This window comes from Saccopteryx leptura, chromosome 6 (assembly GCF_036850995.1).
Source record: "Saccopteryx leptura isolate mSacLep1 chromosome 6, mSacLep1_pri_phased_curated, whole genome shotgun sequence".
In the NCBI taxonomy this organism is placed as follows: Eukaryota; Metazoa; Chordata; class Mammalia; order Chiroptera; family Emballonuridae; genus Saccopteryx; species Saccopteryx leptura.
In genome coordinates this window covers 48807645-48829127 of record NC_089508.1, presented here as the reverse complement: position 1 = coordinate 48829127, position 21483 = coordinate 48807645, and the positions used below count along the sequence as shown (strand labels likewise).

The following is a 21483-nucleotide window of genomic DNA, read 5'->3' as shown; positions in this document are numbered from 1 at the left end:
AGTCCATGGATAAACAGCTGAGTTAATTACCTCTAATTCTACATAAAGAAAAAGAGGATTGTTATAATTACCCACTTTGAATTCAAAGGTATACCAGGCCAAGAGCTTGAACCTACCTCACAATTCAACACCCCACACATCTAGAACAGTGCCTAGTACAAAAGATTCAAACGACTGTTTAAGGAATAGAAAGCCTTCCCTTTACAGTCCATCCCAATAGAATCAAACAGTACATGAGCTGTCCTGACACCACCTTAAATTATTAATACTAATAAGGATCATATTAAACAAAAGCAGAAAAGTAGGAATAAAGGATGTTTTCCTTCCACATTAGCAACTGCGCAAAGCAACTACATACCCCCATACCCCCGAGGAGTCTACTGGTTAATTACCCACATGGCACACAGGGCCCTTTCAGCTACATGCAGCAGTGTTGTTTGGAATAATGGAATACATATATCATTCTTAAACCCAATATACAAAGCTGTTGCAAAATCAAACGAAATTTCCCTTAATATGCCCATATGAGATGCATTACTGCTCCCTTTTTGGAACAGAGAACAAAAAGCACGAGGCATTCTGAAACAAGATCCTTCCTCCTGATCCTGGAAGGCCTCAGTGGATTTAGGGAATTGGATTTGCTTCTCTATGTTTTCTTAACTCACAAATTAAGAGTAACTCACCCTCATCATTTCTATCAAACAATGCAAAAGAGCACAATTAAAAACACTGCAGCTCCTATCCACTCTTGGTCATGTGATGTTATAAATCCCAGAAAGTAGAAAATAATCCTTGACCTGATACAAATGATGAAATTTCTGCCAGGAAAACCATCTTTCTACATGGGATAAATGTTTGTGTTCACGTCGTTCTGACCCAGGATTAGACTGTGTACAGTTAAAATTGTACATACGACTTTTAAAATTAAGCTTATCCGTTTCTAATTTTTTTTAAAAATACAAATGTCTGAATGTCAACATTCCTTCCTGTGTATTGTCTTCCATGAAGCAGTTTTCCATGCTAAGACTAGAACATCCTCAAGCGCAACTCCATAAGCCGTTTCGAACTCCCTTCAATACCATAAATAAGCGTTAAAATGCCTTGAAAAAGTACAACAGGGGTTTGCAAAGATGTGGTTAGTTCTGCTTCTCGCTAGCGATTTGAGCAACCAATGAACACAGGGTATTCTGAACAGAGTAAACGGGACCCCGGTCGCTTCATCTCCAAGATGCAACAATAAAAGCATCTTCCCCCTTCCTCATACTTCGCTAAAAAGTGGCCCTCTTCCCGGGAGCCAGCGAGCGGAGGACAAGAGCCTGGCTCGCGGCCGGCCTGCCTCACCTTATAGACGTCGCCGTAGGTGCCGCTGCCGACCCTCTGCACGAGCTCGTAGTCCTGCTGCGGGTTCCGCCGAAGGATGTCCGCGGCAGGCCGCAGCGGGGCCTCCATCTTCGCTCAGCGCCCGGCCCCCGCCGGCTCTGCCCGCGGCGCCCCGATTCCCGCTAACGAGAACGGGCGGCGCCGCTTCCCAACACGGAGCCTCTGCCCGCAGCTCCGCCTGCACGAGGGACAAGCAAAGGCGGGTCGATGCCGCGGGCTACGACCCCAAGTGGCCCAGCCCCTTCCCTTCCGCCCCGGCGGGGGCCGCGGAGAAGCGGGCCAGGAAAGGTCCCGGCACCCCGCAGTTCCGTTCCGGCCGCAGCCTTCCCCTCCCCGGCCGTCCGCGAACTGTCCGGCTTGGCTTCTCCGCCTGCCGGGGCCGCGGGCTGGCTCGGTACCTGAGGGGGGCGGCCCCGCTTTGTTGAGCGCCTCGCCCGGGACCTACTTCCTCGCCGGCGCCTGCGTCCTACGTCCCGGCGCCTGCGTCCTGCTCCCCAGTGCCCGCCCGCCGGCCTGCCGCTCCAAGTTTTGCGCCGCTGCCTCCCGTTGCACCGCACGTCCTCTCCCTGGCGGCAGAGGCGCGTACGGTCGCCGCTGCTGCCGCGCCACGTTCCCCACCCGGGGCTGCGTCACCGGGAGACACGTTCCCGGCCAGTGTGGGTCGACGCCGCCCGCCCGAAAGCGCTGGCCGCGGGACCAGAGTGCCGCCCTGAGGCTCGGTTGGGAAACGACAGCCTCCCGGCGCGCCCCTGGTCCCGCACGTCTTTTCTGGGCCCAAGCTCGGCTACCCACTCGCAGAGATTAGGGACGCCCCTGGGCGTGCGTGGGCCGACTGGCCGCCGCTAAGCCGCCCCCAGATTCGTCAGGTAAATGTAGTGACGGGTAGAGGGAGAAGGGTGGGCACGAGGGCGAAGGGAACGCAGTCTTCCCAGCTCAACGAGGAAAAGGTACGTTCAGGGCACTGGGCCAGAAGTAACCTGGCAGTGGGGAGGAGGTGGGGGAGTGCCAGGTGAACTAAATCGCGGCACACCCTACTGCACCTTCCTGTTTTGCAAACTATACAGTTGAAGGCTTCACTGCACACCTGCACAACCTGTCTTCGACGGAGTTTTCCGAAGATATTTCCGAAAACTGGAATTCCTAGGAAGTCTCAATGGCCTCTATTCCTGTTGGACACACATTATGTCTCACCGCGGGTATTACCCCTTACAGTGCATCAGGAGTTGTGCAAAAGCTAAAACAAAGGCAGGGACCACGACCTGGTCCTCGTTCTACCACTTCCTCAATATGTAATCTGGGACGAGACCGCGTAGTTGGCAATATCTCACTATCCTTCCCTGCAGCTTGAAAGGTTAAAGTTTTGCATTTGACATCTGAGAAAGCGTCTGTAAAGCATTTTACAGGACACTAAAGAGGGTAATCAAATATAAGAGGTTTTAAAATACTTAACAATGCACAGAATATTAAACAGGATTTCAAGGAAGTAATTTGGCTATTTCACAAGCTGTCTTGCAGTTTCAGTTCCAGCCTTGTTATGAAGGTAGAAATAAATTTGCTGGATTTATGTATAGTGGCAAAGTTATTTAAAGAGCCCAGTGGGAGTTTTGAACAGAAAAGCCAGATAACACTCAGCCAACACATTGAATGACAAAATCTAAAAGAACAAGTTACAGACGTTGGTTTGTGGCTTTGAACCTACAATTCTGTTCTTGGGCAGTGTGCTCCTGTTGATCATTGTAATCAATTGTATAATGTAGAAATTAAATTCACACCTTAACAAGATAGGGAATATATGTATTTTCTTGTGCTCCGTGCACAAAGGGCTCTTATTTAGAGAACATAAAAGTAAGCTCAGACTTACATGCTCTATGGACAAAGCCTATGTGTTTGCTGTATTGAAAAAATTGTTGAAGAACAGTTCCTTCTTTCAAAGCCTCTTGGCACTTGTTTTGGTGGGTACATACTTTTGGCTTCAATGACTCAAAATCATTTCAAATGTTCTATTGGTATTCTAATACTTGTTTACTGTCATAGGTTCTTTTTTCTCTTCTGACCCTATAAGGATTGATCCTTTCTCTAGTCTGAGATTTATTTATTCATACTTATTTATACCTACATTATTCCACAAATGATTTGAGGTATCATACAGAAAATACATACTATAATACAAAAATAAGTAAATGAGGCAATAGGTATGATGTTAAAGAGAGAGAAAATAATAGTGGAACAATTTAACAAATTATCCAACACAGAGGATTTTATAGTATTTTTGAGATCGCAATCTTTTTCCCTGATACTAAGACCGGAAAAATTTACCTTATGGGCGTTCATAAAGTGGAAACTTTGAATTCCCAGTTTGAAATAAGAATAATGTCCTTCTGATAATTCTTCAAGCACATTAGTCTTGAAGCACAATGTTTAATATGAATTAGGCAATAGAAAATTTGAGGTCATAGGTTTCAACAAGGTTTATGTTGCCAGTAATGGCAGATCCATATGCTTTGACCATCAACTCAGAAGTGGATAGCATGGAAAAAGTCAAGATTCTATGTGGTGGTTAAAAAATGTGTCTGCTGTAATCATTATTTTACTTGTACCACAATTGATGCAAAGAGGAAAGCATTTGCTTTATACTAACTCCAAAAGAATCTTAAGGATTTTAAAATACTGATTGAGTTAATTTTAATAAGATCAGTGAAGTCATAGCTCGTGGTTAAATATTACATGGTTGTTAAAGAAATTCAATTTTATAAAATAAACAAAGTGTATAAATTTAACTTTATGTGCTAAACAAGTACACCATTTCAAGGTTGATGGTTACATAATAATAAAAATTATAGCTAATAGAGTTTTTACATACCCAATTTTATAACAACAAGGTATAGAATAAGAATAACTATGGCTTGACAGGCCCTTCATCCCAGCCTAATTATCTTGTTTTCTTAGTGTCTTCATAGTATCTGATATGTAAATACATTCAGCTTTTACTGTAATTTATATAACAATCCATAATGGTTCTATGCTTTGCAGTATTTTCCCCTTCTTTTATATATTTTTAGTAAAATTCTCATTTTAATCTGTGGCATCTGGTTTCAGCTTTAGCCAAAACTGAATTTTTAAAAATTGGAGACATAAACATTTTTAACTTATATATAGGTAAGTTCACAGGCCGGTGCCCAGTAGTCCAGTCAGTTAGAGTATCTTCCCAAAACGCCAAGGGCTGTGCCTTCCATCCCCTATCAGAGCACATACAGGAAGCAACTGGTGAATGCACAACTAAGTGGAGCAACAAATGAATGCTCTCCCTCCACTCTCTGTCTCTCGAAAATCAATCAATAAATAATAAAAAATAAAATAATAAAAATATATAGGTAAAGTTTATAATTTACTATGCAAGATGGAATGGCTAATTAAAACCCTCAAGTGTGACAAAACAGAACATCAGGACAATATTGTAGTCTATGGAACATATAGGTTTAAGCAATATAATCTGATGAATCTTCCAACATAAACTAATTGCAAAGTGTAATTCATTGTGATTGAATTGACTGTTCTATAGGTTTGTTAAATATAAGTAAATGTTGGAAGACATCTGCCATAATTATGATTTAGATTTTCAAATAAACTATTATTTCTTTTACTAATTAGGGCCAGTTTTCTGTGAGGTAAAAACCACATTCTCAAAGTATGTATAGGAGAAATCTATTTTGTTCTGGATAGAGTAGAACATGTATCTCATTCAGAATCAGTATCGTCATTAGGATGGGAGTTATAAAAAGAAGAGTTGAGGAAGGCAGTGCACATCCCTTTTTTATCCAGCTTGAATTGCTCCTCTGATATGTTAAAATGCTGTTTCTGTTACACTGATCCCAACATGGTGGTTTTAAGATTTACATGAGAATTGGTAGTAGGATTCCTGTATTCAACTCACAAATTGGTCCTGTCTGCAAATTCAATAACTGTGATACATATTACAAATAACCTGATGTTGTTCTTATCAATTTCCTCACAACATGAGTATAATATTCAGAAGTGATGCCTAAAGTTTGCTTATATCTCATATAGGCTAGTATTCTGAGAAACTTGTGCAGAAGAGGCCACAATGCCTGGCTGTGGCCCTATACTACAGTTATACAGCTCTTTCAAGATTCTAGTAAGTTCTTTTTTTCCTTGACCCTTTAGGGTAAGGATGATAATGGTTCCCCACTGTTGCTAGTTTCATTATGCTTCACTATCCCTTGTTGGTTTCTTAACCTTGCCTTCATTTTTATAAATAGTCCTTTCATTAGATTCTCTTTCTGTGCTACTGTTTTCTTGCCAGAACCCTGATTGACAGAGAAATTGGAAGTAACCTTAGGAAAAAGACACTCAGTTTCTGGGATGGTATTACTCACATATCTGATGATTACCTGTATAAACTATTTGTTATGAAAAAATGGAACAATAGTATTTCGTAACATGGAGTGGCATCACAATTACTTAAATAATTATCAGTAGTGGCAAGTGGTGGAATGCTGATGGAGAGTATAACTTTGAAAGATCAACCTCTAGCACTTAGCTGTTTTGACAGTGATGATTTCTAAAACTGTGTTATCATTTGCTCTGACTGCTTTGAGAATACATAGGAAAAAAGACAAAGAGCCTTGAATTCCAAATTTAAGGCATGAGTAGAAATTAGAAAACTTCTTTGATAGCTTGGAAGAAACCTATTATCTCTTATAGCTGCAGGCCGATATGGCTGAAGATCAAGCCCAGAGCCTAATGGTAAAGGCCACAGAGTTGCAATGTCAATTTAATGTGAGACCTAGATCTGTTATGCGAAGGTAAGAGCACTGATGGAGAAGAACTGTGACGCTACTGCATGAAATGGGAGCATTTGGACAAATATGAATGAGGTTGACATCTTGGAATAAGAGTTAGATTTCAGCATAACCCTGATGGAGAAGGACAAGACCTGTTCTTGAAGGAGTGAGCTTATGGACTGAAAGAATTACGGGTCTTGCCAAATATTTCATTTGATTTGTTCAGATTTGATTTGTTGATTTGAGCAACTGGTAGTCCTTCTAATTTGGTTACTTTAAACTGGTGGTCTATATGCTGAGATGCTAGAACTTTCTTGTCATACTGTAGACCAGGGGTAGTCAACCTTTTATACCTACCGCCCACTTTTGTATCTCTGTTAGTAGTAAAATTTTCTAACCGCCCACTGGTTCCACAGTAATGGTGATTTACAAAGTAGGGAAGTTACTTTATAAAATTTATAAAGCAGAGTTACAGCAAATTAAAGCATATAATAATTACTTACCAAGTACTTTATGTTGGATTTTTGCTAAGTTTGGCAGAATAAATCTTTATAAAACTTACTATAGTTAAATCTATCTTTTTATTTATACTTTGGTTGCTCCGCTACTGCCCACCATGAAAGCTGGAATGCCCACTAGTGGGCGGTAGGGACCAGATTGACTACCACTGCTGTAGAGGAAAGAATCTTGAGATTCACGCAGATGGGAGTGTTGGACTTGCTCTATTATGTGCATCCTGTTTAGTTATTCTCTACCCATACCATCCCTAGGAGGGCCCATAAAATTCACTTTTATCAATGCATTGAGCCACAAATATCCTTGAAAAATTCCATGGTGGCTATTCTCAGAGATGATGTTGGAGGTGGCACATTGAAATGGAAATCCATGATTCTTTAGAAATATTGACATCCTGGTTAATGCCAGGTGGGTATTCTTATCTGTCAAAACATGTTCAATGCTCCCGACCAGGTGGTAGCGCAGTGGATAGAGCGTTGGACTAGGATGCCGAGGACCCAGGTTCGAGACCCCGAGGTCGCCAGCTTGAGCGCAGTTCATCTGGTTTGAGCAGAAGCTAACCAGCTTAGACCCACGGTCGCTGACTCGAGCAAGGGGTTACTCGGTCTGCCAAAGGCCCTTAGTCAAGGCACATATGAGAAAGTAATCAATGAACAACTAAGGTGTCGCAATGCACAATGAAAAACTAATGATTGATGCTTCTCATCTCTCCGTTCCTGTCTGTCTGTTCCTGTCTATCCCTCACTCTGATTCTCTGTCTCTGTAAAAGAAAAATTAAAAAATTAAAAAAAAAAACATGTTCAATGCAATTACCACGATAACCCTCAAGAATAAATGATAATCAGGGTGTTTGACTACAAAGATCTTTCCAGTATGTGCCTTTGGTGGTGATCTGTGATCACTAAGTCTCTAGGAATGAATGAAACCAGCAGCCTACTTAAGTGCTACTTGACATACTAAGAAAAATTCGAGGTCTGAAAGAAGAAACCTAGCTGAAATCACTATAATAGAGATTAAGATATATCACCCAACTCCTAGACTAAAGCCAGTTCACAAACCAGGAGTCCCTTAGTTGAGACAGAGAGGCCAGGTTCCTTTGAGGAAGGGTCCTGGACTGGAGCCAGGTAGAAACAGTGAATCTCGTCTGAGGCAATTCCAGATGGACTTGTGACCTTTACCAGGGTGATTGTGAACCGAGGAATGGAGAATTCACACACCTTCTAGAATATAATAATATTGGCCCTACATATTAATCCCTGCAATCTCAAAATAGCAACAAAATACCAATAATCAAAATTGAGACTTAAGAAAGTCAAGTCTAGTCTTGATTCAGGTACATTTAATACTGGATACAATGGGTCTGAAGACCTGTGTGGGGTTATTTTTCCAGTCCCAAAATGTATGTGGGAGTAGTATATTGAGTAGCAGAATCGCTACTTTAGGCTTATGTAAATTAGGGCTATTATGATTAGAAGAGCCCAGTGAAACCTCCCCAGTTAATTACCTGCCCGTGTGCCACAGTAGAAAAGCAAAATTAAACTTTACCCATGGGGGAATTATAGAAATTAGTGCCATTGTTAAAGACTGAAAGAGATGTCGTTCCCTTTAACTCATCCCTTTAACTCCCTTTTGTGGCTCGTGACAAAATAGTTTTAGAGAATGTGGAATATTACAAACTTTAAATACCCCCAGTCACCTAGTGCTGGTTCAGTGGACCTGTGTGAGATTAGGAATGGAGGCTAAATGTGGATTCAATAGCATGGACTTCCACTTATGCCTTGTGCTAAAATACTATCCTCTCTCTTCTTACTATTAGAACCACAATTTTGCTGATATTTTCTTTTTTTTTTTTTTTTTTGTATTTTTCTGAAGCTGGAAACGGAGAGAGACAGTCAGACAGACTCCCGCATACGCCCGACCGGGATCCACCCGGCACGCCCACCAGGGGGCGACGCTCTGCCCACCAGGGGGCGATGCTCTGCCCCTCCAGGGCATCGCTCTGTTGCGACAAGAGCCACTCTAGCGCCTGGGGCAGAGGCCAAGGAGCCATCCCCAGCGCCCGGGCCATCTTTGCTCCAATGGAGCCTCGGCTGCGGGAGGGGAAGAGAGAGACAGAGAGGAAGGAGAGGGGGCGGGGTGGAGAAGCAGATGGGCTTCTCCTGTGTGCCCTGGCCGGGAATCGAACCTGGGACTTCTGCACGCCAGGCCGACGCTCTACCACTGAGCCAACCGGCCAGGGCCTGATATTTTCTGAGTGGCTATGTCCACTGGAGAGACTGAGACATCCTCCAATCCTAGGGGATAAATCTTGATGGACCCAGCCTCATTCCTCTACTTAAAGGAATGATTTAGGCTTAGATAATCCTGGACAATGACACATGAGAAAAAGTCTGCTGGAGTGCTCCTAAGAAGGTTCCCCACCTTAAACAAGGTACACACAACACAGATATGCCTTTTTTTGGTCTCTAGACATAGCTATCTGCCTCTGATAACTAGAATAGCAGATACCATTTTGAAGCCATGAGAAGAGCCCTCATTAGAAAATAAGCCAAGCCTGGCCTCTGGTGGCACAATGGATAAAGCGTCAACCTGCAATGCTTAGGTTGTTGGTTTGAAACCCTGGCTTACCCAGTCAAGGCACATACAACAAGCAAGCATTGAATAACTAAAGTGAAGCAACTATGAGTTGATACTTCTCGCTCCCCCCGCTCTGTAAAATTAATAAATTAAAAAAAGAAAAAAGAAGTCAACACACTGGGGATGATAGAGTGCCACCTTGGTCCAAGTAATCTCCAATACCCATTTCCCTTCTTTTTTAATATTAGATCCCCTAAAGTTTAGTTGGATACATGGTATCAATTAGGTGGGATGTATAGTGGTCATTAGTATTTGAATAGAAGTGATATGTGCAACTTCTGGGTTGCACTCTTAGAATGGATCTGCATCTTGTTCCCTTCTATCTGACAGGATTTAGGATGTGAATGCCCAAGCAGCCATCTTGGATTATTATATAAATACTATAGAAGTCCCAAGTTAAGGATGGAAGAAAGTATAAACAGCTTGGGTTCCTTGGTATTTTGAAATGACCATATTAGCCTTGGATGGCTTATGCTTAAATTATTTCATGAGAGAGAAATAAATATGTTTTAAGTCAGTGTAATTTTTTTTTAAAGCAGCCAAATCTAAATCCTAAATAATTTGGTCAATGATGATGTTGAGCTGATGAATGAGCCACCATAGAACGAATCTGTCTTCAAAAAAGATTATGTAACAGTAAAGGTAATTTTGTTTAAGCCATTCTGAGTTATAGCCAAAAGTAATCTGATAGAAATATTTTTTCAAGATTGCTAGATATAGAGGGAAAGAGGAAGTTGGAGCATCACCTACTGAGAAACTCTTGATTGAGAGAGCCCTATTCTTATGAGGGGGGAAATGAGCATGGTGAAGAAGCTAATGGAAGAAAAAGTAATTGAGGATACAGGAAAGAGAATAATTCATGGAGTAATATTACAGAGGAGCCAGGAAGAGAGAGGGTCTAAAGTGCTAAAGCACAAATGGAGGAATTGCTTTTCTTTTTTTCTTTTTTCTTTTTTTTTTTTTTTTTGTATTTTTCTGAAGCTAGAAACGGGGAGGCAGTCAGACTCCCGCATGCGCCCGACCGGGATCCACCCAGCATGCCCACCGGGGGGTGATGCTCTGCCCATCCGGGGCATCGCTCTGTCAGGACCAGAGCCACTCTAGCGCCTGAGGCAGAGGCCAAGGAGCCATCCCCAGAGCCCGGGCTATCTTTTGCTCCAATGGAGCTTGGCTGCGGGAGGGGAAGAGAGAGACAGAGAGGAAGGAGAGGGGGAGGGGTGGAGAAGCAGATGGGTAGGTCTCCTGTGTGCCCTGGCTGGGAATCGAACCCGGGACTCCTGCACGCCAGGCCGATACTCTACCACTGAGCCAACTGGCCAGGGCTCCTTTTTTCTGTTTTAAAATAAACTTGACCTTGACTTCTTAAAAAGAGCCTTATTGAAATACAATTCACGTACCATATAATTCATCAAATTCAATAGTATAATTTAATACTTTTAGTATAATAACAGAGTCATGTGGGATTGATTTCACAATTTTTTATTTTTTTTTCATTTTTCTGAGGCTGGAAACGGGGAGAGACAGTCAGACAGACTCCCGCATGCGCCCGACCGGGATCCACCCGGCACGCCCACCATGGGGCGACGCTCTGCCCACCAGGGGGCGATGCTCTGCCCATCCTGGGCATCGCCATGTTGCGACCAGAGCCACTCTAGCGCCTGAGGCAGAGGCCAAGGAGCCATCCCCAGCCCCCGGGCCATCTCTGCTCCAGTGGAGCCTTGGCTGCGGGAGGGGAAGAGAGAGACAGAGAGGAAAGCGCGGCGGAGGGGTGGAGAAGCAAATGGGCGCTTCTCCTGTGTGCCCTGGCCGGGAATCGAACCCGGGTCCTCCGCACGCTAGGCCGACGCTCTACCGCTGAGCCAACCGGCCAGGGCTGATTTCACAATTTTAAAACACCTTTTTATAGGTTTTCGTTTAGCAACATCCTATGTTTCTTTGCACGATGAACACATACATTTATTTTTACACATCCTTTTCTTTTTATTTTTATTGATTGATTTATTTTAGAGATAAAGGAAGGGAAAGAGAAAGAGAGAGAGACATTGATTTTTTTTTGTTCCATTTGTTTATACATTCATTGGTTGATTCTTGTATGACAGGTCTGGGGATCAAACTCACAACCTTGGTGTATTGGATGATGCTTTCTTTTCTTATAGGAAGGAAAAGTATTTGCCCTTTGGTTTCTTTTTCTATTTAGCAGAGTATTCTGGAAGTCAGTCTATATAAGTTCATAAAGATCTGTATTTATTTTTACAACTGTCTAGTATTCCATTGTGGAGATGTGTTATAGTGTACCACTCTCCTACATATAGACATTTAGATTGTCCCCAGTATTTTGCAATTACAAACAAAGCTGCGGTAAATAACTCTCTATATGTATCTTCATACTGCCAGACGTATTTCTTCAGAGTATATTAAATTTATAGTTTAAAAAAATAAATATATTTTGCCTAACCAGGCTGTGGTACAGTAGATAGAGTATCAGACTGGGATGCAGAGGATCCAGGTTCAAAACCGCAAGGTTGTGAGCTTGAGCACGGGCTCACTGGATTGAGCATGGAATCATAGACATGACCCCATAGTTGCTGGCTTGAGCCCAAAGGTCACTGGCTTGAAGCGCAAGGTCTCTGGCTTGAGCCCAAGGTCGCTGGCTTGAGCAAGGGGTCACTCGCTCTGCTGTAGCCCCCCAGTCAAGGCACATATGAGAAAGCAATCAATGAACAACTAAGGTGACTAAGGAGCCACACGAAAATTGATGCTTCTCATCTCTCTTTCTGTCTGTCTGTCCATACCTTTCCCTCTTACTGTCTCTCTGTCACAAAAATAAATAAATAAATAAATAAATAAAAAGTAGCCAGAGCTAATTCTAGTTCTGAGGCCAGGAAACTTGAAACATTTTCTTGTGCCAGAAAACAATGTAGTGATCAAAGACAAGTAGGATAGGCCTGGCCTGGTGGGTCTGTGTGTATAGTGTCATCCAGTGTGCTGGGATCCCGAGTTGGATCCCTGGTCAGGGCACATACAAGAAGCAACCAATAAGTGCACAGCTAAGTGGAACAATTAAGTGGAGCAATGAGTTGATGCTTATCTATCTATCTCTCTATCTGTCCCTTATCCCCCTCTCTCAAACCAATGGGGGAAAATTTTTTTTAAGACAAATAGGACATAATAAAGGATACAGGGTTTACTTGAAGACAGTCCCATTGGCCAAATTTAGGGCAAGTTGAGTATCAGAAAGAATAATGACATAGTGATAGATAACACAATCCAAAAAAATTTTTGTCATAGATTTCATGAATCTATAACAGTTTTCAACAAAGATGGGAAGGGGAATGATAGCTACTAAAGGTAAAATGTAAAAGAAATGATATAATTATTTCCAAGTCACTGTTTTTAAATCACTAATGTAAAATTATTTCAGGTAAAGATGATCACTGGATCCTAACAGCCAGGAGATGAAAAGTTCTTAGCCAAGAAATTCACGTAGTCACCTAGTACTATCCCACAAGTTACTTATTAACTATGGTGGAAAAGGGTTTAAAATTTTTTTCAATTAGGAATAGATACTAAATTTTAGAACAATTGTTTTATGGAGTTTACAGTACCCTTTTTTGTTATTGTTAAATGGGATTCCCCTGAAAGGGATTATCAGTCTGGAATGTGCGCTGGGAATTATAGAAAAGAAATGCAAGAAGAAGAACAGAACACACTTCTTTTTGTACTGTGAATTTTGTTTGTAGGTTCAGCAGTGAGATAATTTCTGTTTTTCTGTTGCTTAATTAGTGTTTGGGGAATGCAATCCCAATGAACATAGTCCCCTCAAAAACTATAATGTAAACTTGGGTTATTGTATTCACAGTTCCGAAATCACTAGAGCCATTAACTGAAATATGGAATGTGTCAAACTTGGCAGTAGTAGATAAGACAGTTTGTATTTTTACATGTTGATTTTGAAGTGTCAGTAGAAAAGCCAAGTGAAGATAGCCTCAGGCAGTTATAAATTCAGCTCTGTTATGACGATTCTCTCTCAAGAGAGTCTAAGACTAGAAGTACAGGTTTGGGAATGGTTTGCATGGACGTCCTATCTGAAGACACCATAGTAAATTATATTGAGAGAACATAGAGTGAGTATTTGCTGATGATAAGAAACAGGCAGAAACTAAAAACCTGGTCATTAAGAGGCTAGCAGCAATCTCCTAGGCAGAACTGATCTATAGATTGTGGCCAATAATCAAATGCAGGAGAAAACTGAGGAGGTGGGATGATGGTATCTTGAGGGTCAAGTAGCATAAAGAGACAGTGTTTCTAGGATACTGAAAACTAAGTTTGTAGGCAGAGAGAAAGAAATCAGTGAAAAGGGAGAGATTGAAAATATTTTAAAAGTATTTATTGCCCTTTGCTTTCCCCTTAAAATTGTCTGCAACATTTGTGGCTGCCAAGGCTCATCCAGACTAGGTAGTATGACTTGACTTCAAATATTTGCCAACCAATATCCAGACTTTATCCCTACAAATCTAGTGGGAAATTTTGCCCACTAGAGATTTAGTTACAGATTATGATGAATCTTTAGCTTTCATTTATTTTGATCTTAGTGCTCTAATTTTGTTATCCTAATTTTAAAAGGCCTCTTTGGTAGATGGGTACAAAATGCACAACACCGTCTTTACTAACATGACTTTGCTTTTAAAATGGGGGCAGAAGGAGGGATGGTGCTTGGCAGATAAATGCAGATTATTTTAACTTCTTTAGCTACATAAATGTTAACATGTTTGTACTAATGTGTAACTCTCATAGGAAGCAGGTATTTGAACACCCGTTATAATGCAGTTTGTTGGTTTATGTGTTTCTGTGACTAGATAATACTGTTAAATTCTGTGTGAGTGTGTGTGAGGGGGTGCTGTTTATTTGTGTATGTGTGTTTTCCATTGAAAATGTTGCAGTACATGGTCTGGCACTGTCTTCTTATTCTGGGGGTGGGCTGAGGAAGGGAGAGTGTGACGCTGGTATTTGTGTGAATTCGGGCTTGTGATGCTGAGCTTGGTTCATCCGTTTTCTCCTCCCTTCTCCTCCCTTCTCCTCCCCACTCCTTCCCACCAGCGCCACAGCAACATCCTCAGAGTCTGGGCGAACTGCGCCCAGTGCGGGCACAGAGCCGCCCACTGCCAGCAACCTGCGGCCCGGGAGACGAGCGAGCGCGGTGACAGCGCCTCACTGCCAGCAGTCCCTGGACCACCATGGCCAAAAACCGCAGGGACCGAAACAGTTGGGGTGAGTAGTATATGGTGACTTCTGCAGCCTGCAAGGGACTGGCCCTCTACTTTCTGCTTCTGGAGACGAGGAGGGCCAAGGACTGCTCGGCACCGGCATCCAGGGTAACGACCACGACCGAGTTTCCTGCTCGGGCGGAGGAACCATGGCTGAGCGGTGCCCACGTAACCGAATCGTGCTGTGGGCGAGGGCTGCAGCCTCGCGCAGGCCGGAGCCTCCCGCGCGTCCCCCGCTCCTGTAATCCACCTCTTCCCAGCATTTGGACAGCACCCACCGCTCGACTCCGGCGGGCTGGCTGGTTCCGCTTTAGCTATAGGTTGGCAGGAAGGCGAGAGGGTGGGCAGAGGACTGTTGTTACTCGGTGGAGAGGGGCTCCGGGTAGGGGATCCTCAACATCTTGCTTCCTGGAGAGCAGCGAGTTCTGCCCGGCAGGGCACCGGCTCCAGCGGTTGGCAGCGCTGGAACAATGAAGCGGAGCGCTTGCTCCGGGCCTAGCGAGTTGCATACCGGAGCAACCCAGGAGCAGAGACGCCCCCTGGGGAGTGCCCCAGTGCCGCAGTACTTGTTTTAATTTGGGGGTTGGGAGGGGAATCTGGGGAGAAGGGAAGCAAAGTTGTGGTTTCCAGCCTTCTGCCCCACCCCAACCTGGTATCCCATGCAGGGTGGCATTGTTCTTTGATTTTACCTTTTGGAGATATTAGGCTCATGATTCAGCACCAGGCCGAGGGGAGGGGAAGGAGAAGCTAGGCCCAGTGGGTTCACGCTGTGAGTAGGTGGGCGGTGCTATCGCAGGCGGAGAAGAGAGGGCGCAGTGATGCAGGAGAAATCGCGCCCCGCCCTCTGCTGCTTCAGACTTGGTTTAGGATGCTTAGTGTGGGCAGGTTGGACGTCTTTTTCCACCTTGGGCTCCTGGTTTCTTCCAGTCACAGTACCAAACTCGCTACCACATTAGAACTAAAGCCTTTTAGGGCATTTTATTATCTGAATCTCAGCAGATCTCAGGCTACTGTGGCTTGGTGGGTAGAGAATTATTTTGTTCATTTTCTTGAATTATTATTTGGAAAGTTTATGCCCACTAGGTGTGAAGAGCTCCTTGATTCTCTTCCATGTCTCCGTGAGATCTGTAACTGTCCATCAGACCAAGAGGTATAATTTTTTATTTTAATTGGTTGTTTCAGTGTTACTTGTATTAAAAGGTGATATTTTTTTCTTGCTCAGATTGGTCTCAGCACCAACTTAACTCCCAGTAGAAAAGGGTTATATTTGAGGGATTATCCCAGGCTTGTGTTAGATATGGGGAGTTGTAGCGGGGAGGTCTGTCTTTCATTGTGTGAGTTTAAAAAAGAAAATGGTTCGTTTTACTGAGATCACTAAACCCCCATGTTAGTAGGTGTGACTATTGCAGTAATACTGTTTTCTTTGCTTTCTTCTGAAATATGGGTAAACTTTTTCACAGTGTCCTCTTTCCACCCCTCCCCTTGGCTCCTACAATAAGAATTTCTTGAGCACACATAGCTAAGGTGTATATGTTCAAGTCAGTTTTGGTCTTGATCTTTGTACATTGTTGACTCCACCCTGCTTGGAGACAGGCATGTGAAAATTTATGGTGAGAATTAAATTTTTTCTCCTTTGTGAAGCTTTGAGTCATTATTCTTTGGTATTTCATTTGGTTACAGATTTCTTGTTTTAGTGGAGTTTTTTTTTTCCTTTTAGAAATGTGGTTCTCAAATGAGATTTGCATAAAAGTCACATTGGAACTTATTTTTTTAGGTGAGAGGAGGGGAGATAGTGAGACAGACGCCTGTATGCACCTGGACTAGGATCCACCCAGCATCCTGTGTGCCATGACTGGAAATTGAACCCAGACATACATAAGCTGGGCAGACGCTCTATCCACTGAGCTACTGGCCAGGACCTGGGAACTTATTAGAAATGCAGATTCCCATCTCTTACAGCCAAAGCTTTTGACTCAGTAGATCTGAAATGGGGTGTAAGAATCTGCCTTTTAATTAGCATCTTAGGTGATTGAGAAGCAGTTGTTTTTTGGATGTTACTTTCAGAAACACTGTCATCAATTATTTATATTTGATAGAAATATATCCCTGGCAGTTTACCTAGATGACTCCAAGAGAGTTTCAACTCAAATGATGAATTAGGAAAAGAAATACTAGAGTCACTATATGTTCACTGGAAATGTTCACAAAAAAGAAAGAGTGGAATTACAGAGTTTTATCTTGATATTCTATGGAAATGCTTTATTACTCAAATTTTTCTTTGCTGTAAAGTATATGTGATATAAAGGAGTTAGAAAATGTAACATATGGAGTAGGAGATAGAGATTTTTTGCAGAGTGTTAGCTATGTCTGTCTTGATCCCAGCACCTAGTGAAATGGCTAACATATAGTAGACATTTAATAGTACTAATAATAACTAATATCATTGAGCTAATATCAGTAAGGTAGGTACTGTAATCCTCATTTTACTTACTTAAAGGTAAATAATAGAGCCAAGGTTCCAACTCTGGCAGTTAGACTTCAGATTCTTTTATCTTTACTTGTCTACAGCCATACCAGCCTGAACGTGCCCAGGCTCGTCTTTTATCTTTACTCTTTACCACTAGACTATACCTCTTTTTTTACTGAGTGGATAATACCTTCTGCATTGTATAGAACTGCAGTTTTCAAGGCACATTCACCTGAATTGCATTTATCTTTAGCATTTTACCTTGGTAGAACATGTTCCCTGTTTTGCAGATTAAAACACTGATGCTTCCATAGATCAAATAACTTGGCAAAAGTCACATATTTGGAGGACCAAGATTAAAACCTAAGGTTGTCTTCTAATTTATTTTCTATAACATGATGTCCTGGAATGTTTTATAAGATGATGAGGCATGGTGTGAGGGGAATAGAGAGGTCTTTATAGAAGCCAAAGGCCTCTGATGAGAACAAACTCAGATGATAAATATAAAAGACTGATCTTATGATCTATCTAGATAAATATTTCCCAGACAAGTTAGAAAGCCAAGAGCAGAAGACAAAGGTAGACTATCCAGAGTTGGAATATATAGCAATTTCCAAGAAAAAGGCAAGAGAGATATTTGTAAAATCTGTCCAGGAGACCTAAAATTAGATAAGGACCCTGTAGGACCATATGACAGGTATTATCATCTGAGTGGTCAGAGGCCTGTTAAGTTCTACAAGGGCCATGGGAGCTAGAAAGCAGAAAAGCATCTCTGCTGACACCCAGAATTGGGAGTGATATTTGAGGATCACACCTAGAGGTATAACTGGGAAGCAGGTTTGTGAGTAGGACTGAGAATCACACCACATGTACCTAAATCTATACTGTACTAGAAGTTTGAACAAATTTAAGCTTTTAAACATTGATTCTTCAAAGATGGGCATTATCCTTATTTTGATATAGGAGGAATCTGAGGCTCAGAGAGCATGAGTAACTTGCCAGAGTTTCCATAACTTATAAGTTATAGACTTAAGAGTGAAATTTAGAATAATTTCCCCAGTCCATGCGATGAGGACAAAAAACTAAAACAGTATGCCAAACGGGGCCACAATAACCCTATCCAGGCCTAAGCTGGAATAAGAAATCAAGGCTCTATAAATTTGATCACCTTGGACTAGAAAAGAAGGCAAAGAATGCGCTAGTGTGAAAAGTAAAGGGAACAGATGACTATCAGGAGGCAGTAGCTCAGAAAGCAGGCTTTCAGTGTTGGGCTTAGAGCTTAAGTACTACCAGAAACAAAACAGAAGTACCCTTTTTTCTGTTTATTTGCTTTTCTTAATTATAGTTGCTTAAAAACGTGGGATACCACATAGGATTTTTTCCCCACAATGTAACACAGAAGTTGTCAGCGAAATATTGCTTTAGAAAAATAATATTTACACTAAAATGTCATCTTTCCCTGCCCTTAAAAGGAAAAACTATCTTAGCTTCACAGTAAGTGTAGCAAATGTCTATCTGTTGAAAATTAATTTTTAGGTTTCTGGTGGGTTTTTTTTTTTGAGGAAAGATTAAAAATAATTTTCCAGTTTTATTGAGAAGTACTTGACATCACTGTATAGGTTTAAGGTGTACAGTATGATGGTTTGATTTACATATATTATGAAATTACTACCATATCTATCATCTCATGTAGATACAATAAGAAGAAAGGAAAAAAGATTTCTCCTTGTGATGAGAACTCTTAGGATCTACTCTCCTACTTTGTTATACATATATCATACAACAGTGTTAAATAGAGTTACCATGTTGTACATTACATCCCTGGTACTTGTCTTATAAATGGAAATTTGTATCTTTTGACTATCTTCCTCCAATATCCCCTCCCCCAACACCTCACCTCTGGTAACAAATCTAATCTCTTTTCTGTGAATTTGGTGGTTTTGTTGGTTGGTTGTTATGTTCCACATATAGGCAAGATCATACAGTATTTGTCTTTCCCTGTCTGACTTATTTCACCTAGCATAATGCCTTCAAGGTCCATCGCTGTTGTCCCAAATGGTAGGATTTCCTTATTTTCTGCAGCTGAATTATATTCCAGTGTGTATGTGTGTGTGTGTGTGTCATATCTCACAACTTCTTTATCCGTTCATACATCAGTGGATACTTAGGTTATTTCATGTCTTGGCTATTGTAAACAATGGTGCTATGAACATGGGGGTACAGGTATCTTGTCAAGTTAGTGTTTTCATTTCCTTTGGATATATTCCCAGAAGTAAAATTCCTGGTTTATATTTTTAACTAGTTCTATTTTTAAATCTTTGATGACACTGTATACTGTTTTTATAATGGCTGATCCAGTGTACAATCAAACTTATGGTGCACAAAGTTCCCTTTTCTCCATATCCTCAACTTTCTATCTCTTATCTTTTTGATGATGACTGTTCTAATAGGTGTGAATTGGTATCTTTTTGTCATTTTAATTTTAATTTCTTTAATGTGCCCTAGCTGGTTGGCTCAGTGGAAAGAGGGTCAGCCCAGCATATGGATATCCCAGGTTCAATTCCTGGTCAGGGCAAACAAGAGAAGTGACCATCTACTTCTCACCCTCTCCTTTTCCCCCTTCTCTGGCCCAGTGGCTTGGATGGTCCAATGGTCGGCCTCAGACACTGAGGATAGCTCAGTTGATTCGAGCATCAGCCCCAGATGGGGGTTGCCAAGTGGATCCTGGTCGGGACACATGCAGAAGTAGCTGTCTCACTATCGCCCCTTCTCTCGCTTAAAAAAAAAAAGAATTTCCTTAATGACTAGTGATGTTGAGCATTATCTTTTCATGCACTTATTCATATATCCTATTTGGAAAAATATAAAAACAATCTTGAGGCCCTGGCCGGTTGGCTCAGTGGTAGAGCGTCGGCCTGGCATGCGGGAGTCCCAGGTTCGGTTCGGCCAGGGCACACAGGAGAGGCGCCCATCTGCTTTTCCACCCCTCCCCCTCTCCTTCCTCTCTGTCTCTCTCTTCCCCTCCCACAGCCAGGGCTCCATTGGAGCAAAGTTTTCCCGGGCGCTGAGGATGGCTCTGTGGCCTCCACCTCAGGCGCTAGAATGGCTCTGGTTGCAACAGAGCGGCACCCAGATGGGCGGAGCATCACCCCCTGGTGGGCATGCCGGGTGGATCTGGGTGGGCGTGTGCAGGAGTCTGTCTGACTGCCTCCCCGTTTCCAACTTCAGAAGTATAGTATAATTATTATCTTCTGATCTTTCTGTTTTCATTGGATAAGTTATAGTTTTCATGAGATGAAACTATTTGTTTCTTTTGACTTGCCTCATTTTCTATATATCTATTCCTCCTGAAACAAAATAAAAATTTGAATGAATTATATACGTACTTTGCCACAAAATCTACCTTCCAATTTTTCTAATTTATTATGCTTTTCCTGAATCTTTTTTCTGACATGTTTTCTGATAGATATATATTTTTTATACTTTGTATCTGCTTACACCTTGTCTTGATGTCTCCCGGGTATGACTTTGCTCTATTTAAAATTCTTCAGACTTTATTACCTTTAGAACCAATGACTAGACTGTAAGTAGGACCTGTAATTATGAGGAAAATTATCTACTGTGAGTTACATTTAGTCATTAAAAAGTTCAGGTACTTTTAAATTTGGAGGCTCTTCTCTTTTATATAAAAATTATTATTATTTCTTATTAAGTGAGGGGCGGGGAGGCAGAGAGACTGCTTCTTTCATGTACCCTAACCAGGATCCACCTAATGGACAATGCTCTCGCCCACCTGGGGCCGTTGTTCTGTTGCTTGGCAGCAGAGCTATTTCAGCACCTTAGGTGAGACCATAGTACCATCTTTAGTGCCCAGGATCAACTTGCTCGAAGCATTTGAGCCATGGCTGTGGGAGGGAAAGAGAGAGAGAAATAGGGGAGGGGTGGAAAAGCAGATGGTTGCTTCTCCTATGTCCCCTGACCAGGAATTGAACCCAAGATTTCTACACGCTGGGCCATCACTCTGCTACTGAGCCTACCGGCCAGGGCCTACATAAAAATTCTTATGAAAAATATCTATATACAAAAGAACATAAAACATAGATATTAAGTTTTTAATAATAGTGAGCACCTGTATCCAACCTCCCCAGCTAAAGCAATATACTTTATTAATATTTGACACTATTATATGCCCCCCCAAATGACAACCTCTCCTTAATCCCTCTACAAAGATAAACACATAAATTTGGTGTTTCTTGTTTTCTGATAATCTTAAATATATAAAATATGTACATATTTAATATTATATATTACTTAGTTTTACATTTTAAGAACCTAATATGAATGGAACCTAGGGTATGAATTTTTCCAGAGTATTTTTCCCCACATCCCCACCCACACTTGGCATTGTAACAGGTGT

At 41.9% G+C, this 21483-nt stretch overlaps 2 protein-coding genes across 4 annotated transcripts in view; one reads left to right on the top strand and one right to left on the bottom strand.

The window, feature by feature from the left end:
• MAP4K5 (mitogen-activated protein kinase kinase kinase kinase 5) overlaps positions 1–1972 on the bottom strand; it is a 117599-nt gene extending 115627 nt beyond the window's left edge. Inside the window, exons 1-2 of one of the 2 annotated variants that reach the window (XM_066344341.1) lie at positions 1826–1972; positions 1342–1558 (exon numbers count right to left, since the gene is read on the bottom strand). In XM_066344341.1, the coding sequence (XP_066200438.1) occupies positions 1342–1449 (108 nt within the window). In that variant the 5' untranslated portion in view covers positions 1450–1558; positions 1826–1972. Of the gene's footprint in view, positions 1–1341; positions 1559–1778 lie in introns of both variants that reach the window. The other variant, XM_066344340.1, reaches the window with a different exon arrangement.
• Positions 1973–2106: 134 nt separating this feature from the next.
• Positions 2107–21483, top strand: part of ATL1 (atlastin GTPase 1) — a 77752-nt gene continuing 58375 nt past the window's right edge. The window contains exons 1-3 of one of the 2 annotated variants that reach the window (XM_066344342.1): positions 9115–9129; positions 9872–9977; positions 14433–14603. In XM_066344342.1, coding sequence (XP_066200439.1) covers positions 14570–14603 — 34 coding nt within the window. In that variant the 5' untranslated portion in view covers positions 9115–9129; positions 9872–9977; positions 14433–14569. Of the gene's footprint in view, positions 2247–9114; positions 9130–9871; positions 9978–14432; positions 14604–21483 lie in introns of those variants that run through there. The other variant, XM_066344343.1, reaches the window with a different exon arrangement.